Here is a 2,928-nt window from a genome sequence, read left to right as displayed (position 1 = left end):
CACTAATTATAATGCGAGATAGTTAGATTCACTCTATGAATTGCTTAATTTTATTTGAATTTTTGAATATGCCGGAAAAATATTTGTGTTGCCCAAGGAAAATGATTTATATCATTTTTTTTACTTTAGAACATTTTGAATAAAAGAACTATAAGTCACTTCTAAAATAAATAAATAAATAATTTATTTTTAAATTAAAGATGTGATATATAAAAGAGAGATGATATATTCTACATTTAGAATATGAAATGACATGGCGCAATTTAATTGACTAAAAATATAACCATTTTTTTATCTACTCAATCTTTATTATTTTTTCAGCCAATAATGTGATGACACGTTATTTCCTTTCCCAAATTCTCTTCCACTATTACTACTCGTGCATAGTATGAAAGTAAAAGAGGTGTAATAAGAAAAGGAATGAGAGAGAATGACAGTCTATCATGTTATTAATAAAAAAAAATATAAAGACAAGTAGAAAAAAGAAAATTTATTATTTTTTCTGACAATTATATTTCTCTCTTTCAAATTCCTTCCCCCAATTATTTTTAATAGTAAAAATATAAATTTCTCTAACCAATAAAAAAAAATTAAACAAATTCAGATTTACATTAAATAATGGGTCAATTCCTATTTGAAAATGAACCTAGTTGTTTTTATCGAAAAGAGATTCAAATTTAAATTATATCGAACTCAAACTATCATAATTAATTTTAGTCATTTTGAGACGAATAAAATATCAGTCTCCTTAATTAGTTTAACTGAAATCTACCATCTAATGATTTTTGAACACATTTACTTATGTTTCTAGTTTAATGACATCTCTTGTAATAGGAAGTTTTCAATTAACATAAGTTAAGTTTAAGTTTCAATTTAAGAAAGTTTTTCAATGTTATATATGCATAAAATTAAATTTTGCCTAAGTTTAAAAGTTATCATTTTAAGCTCTGAACTTGATTTCAGTATTATTATAACATATAAAGCATAAGAAATGTGTTTCTTTTTTTTTCTCTCATATTATTATGTTTGTATCGTTTCTATCATTCCTTATTATAAAAAAACATTAAAAATTACATATATCAACTTTTTTATTTTTATCTTTCTTGACTAATATTTGTTGGAAAAAGTCAATAACATGTAATATTACCTTAATATATTTCACATTCAGAATTTATACATTCTATATTAACATTTTTGGGACCTCAATAAATTTAAATTTCATCAGCTAGTCTTCTCTCCATATTTCATCATGGCTAGCATTTTTTTCTACCCTACCCTAATTTTAGTTATGTATATCATGCTACAATTTCCAACCGTCTCTGTAGCAAAAACATCAAAATTAAGTGGTTTTTCTATGGATCTCATCCATCAAGATTCATTTGAATCACCATTCTACGACTCATCGGTCAACCAAAGTGAACTCGTAGAAAGAGCCATCTTTCGCTCTAGTTCCCGTTTATCTCATCTCAAGTCTCTCTTAAAACTCCCCAATAATGACGCTCTCTTACAACTCCACAACAATGCCGGGAAGGAAATTTATTCCACGGAAGCGACAATTATGGCAAGCAAAGGAGAGTTCCTTATGGAGTTTTCCATTGGCACACCACCCGTCAAGCAATGGGCAATCTTTGCCATTGGAAGTAACGTCGTGTGGACTCAATGCCGCAAATGTATCAACTGGTTCAACTGTTTCAAACAGACTAAATCCATATTTAATCTGAAGAAATCATCATCATATCGACCAATTCTATGTGAATCATTAACATGTGAACAATTGGGCCCGAAAATTAATTGTAGGGGTGCAAAAACCAAATGTAAATATCATTTAGAATACGAAGACAACACAATCAGCTTCGGGGAACTAGCCACGGAAACTTTTAAATTGGGAAACACTTCCCTCCCAGGAATGGTTTTTGGGTGCTCGAATAACAACGTTGGCGTCTTCCAAAAAACCTCGGTTGGCATTGTTGGGCTCGGAAACGGGCCACACTCATTAGTTAGTCAGCTTCAGCATCGCAATGGCATGGGTGGTAGATTCTCGTACTGCCTAACTGATAAAAAAGAAAGAAGCAAGGTAAGCTTTGGAGCTAACGCAATCTTGTCAAGTGAAGGTTCAATCTCCACACCATTGATCTTAAGCGTACCTGGAGACTACTATTTCGTTTCATTGGAAGCGATCAGCGTCAACAATAGGGGATTTCCTTTCATGATTGGTTATCGTAAGAAAGGTAATATCATGATCGACTCAGGCTCAACACTATCTTTTTTGCCAAAGGATATGTACCAACAATTGGAAAATATACTAAAAAACGAGATTCAAGACACGCCAATTCCTCTACCTACATCTCCTCATCTACAACTTTGCTACAAGTACCGCGACAACTTTGAATTTCCAACGATCATGTTCCATTTTTCTGGAGGCGCTGACTTGGCTTTGCAGATGAGAAATACTATATTCACCTATGGAGATCATATGTGTCTAGCGATAGCCCCAACTAGTGATCCTCTAGCTCTATTTGGGAATAAATTACAATCGGAGACCATGATTGGATTTGATATTGATAATGGAAGAGTTTCTTTTACACCAAATTATTGCTGACGGAAATAGTAAGTGTTACTCATATTTAAAGGTTGGAGAATAAAACACTATGAGCAAGCCAATTTGAATAATTATTTTATATGTATTAATTAATAATAAACTATAATACCATAACATTAAGAAATAAAGATGATGATTTCAATTTATATTTGGTTTGTTTATTTCATTTTATTTGTTCTTTAGAGATCACCTAATGTGAGAGGAAAACAACTCCAAATCTATATATATATCTAATAACGCTTAATTTGAAATGTTGAGGGTGTACTTCACGCTCTCTCCAAAATAATTCTCATATCATAATGTATTTTTTCATATTTCTCTCTCTTCAT

The 2,928-nt window shown here is 31.1% G+C and overlaps 1 protein-coding gene across 1 annotated transcript; it reads left to right on the top strand.

Moving 5' to 3' along the window:
• The first annotated feature begins 1,297 nt into the window (after window positions 1-1,297).
• LOC124934591 (aspartic proteinase CDR1-like) lies at window positions 1,298-2,599 on the top strand. Its single transcript, XM_047475118.1, has one exon. The coding sequence runs from the start codon at window positions 1,298-1,300 to the stop codon at window positions 2,597-2,599; it is 1,302 nt and encodes a 433-aa protein (XP_047331074.1).
• Window positions 2,600-2,928: the final 329 nt, after the last annotated feature.

Source organism: Impatiens glandulifera, chromosome 4 (genome assembly GCF_907164915.1).
Source record: "Impatiens glandulifera chromosome 4, dImpGla2.1, whole genome shotgun sequence".
Classification (NCBI taxonomy): Eukaryota; Viridiplantae; Streptophyta; class Magnoliopsida; order Ericales; family Balsaminaceae; genus Impatiens; species Impatiens glandulifera.
The sequence above is the reverse complement of the archived record's forward strand: the minus strand, read 5'-3'. Positions and strand labels throughout refer to the sequence as shown.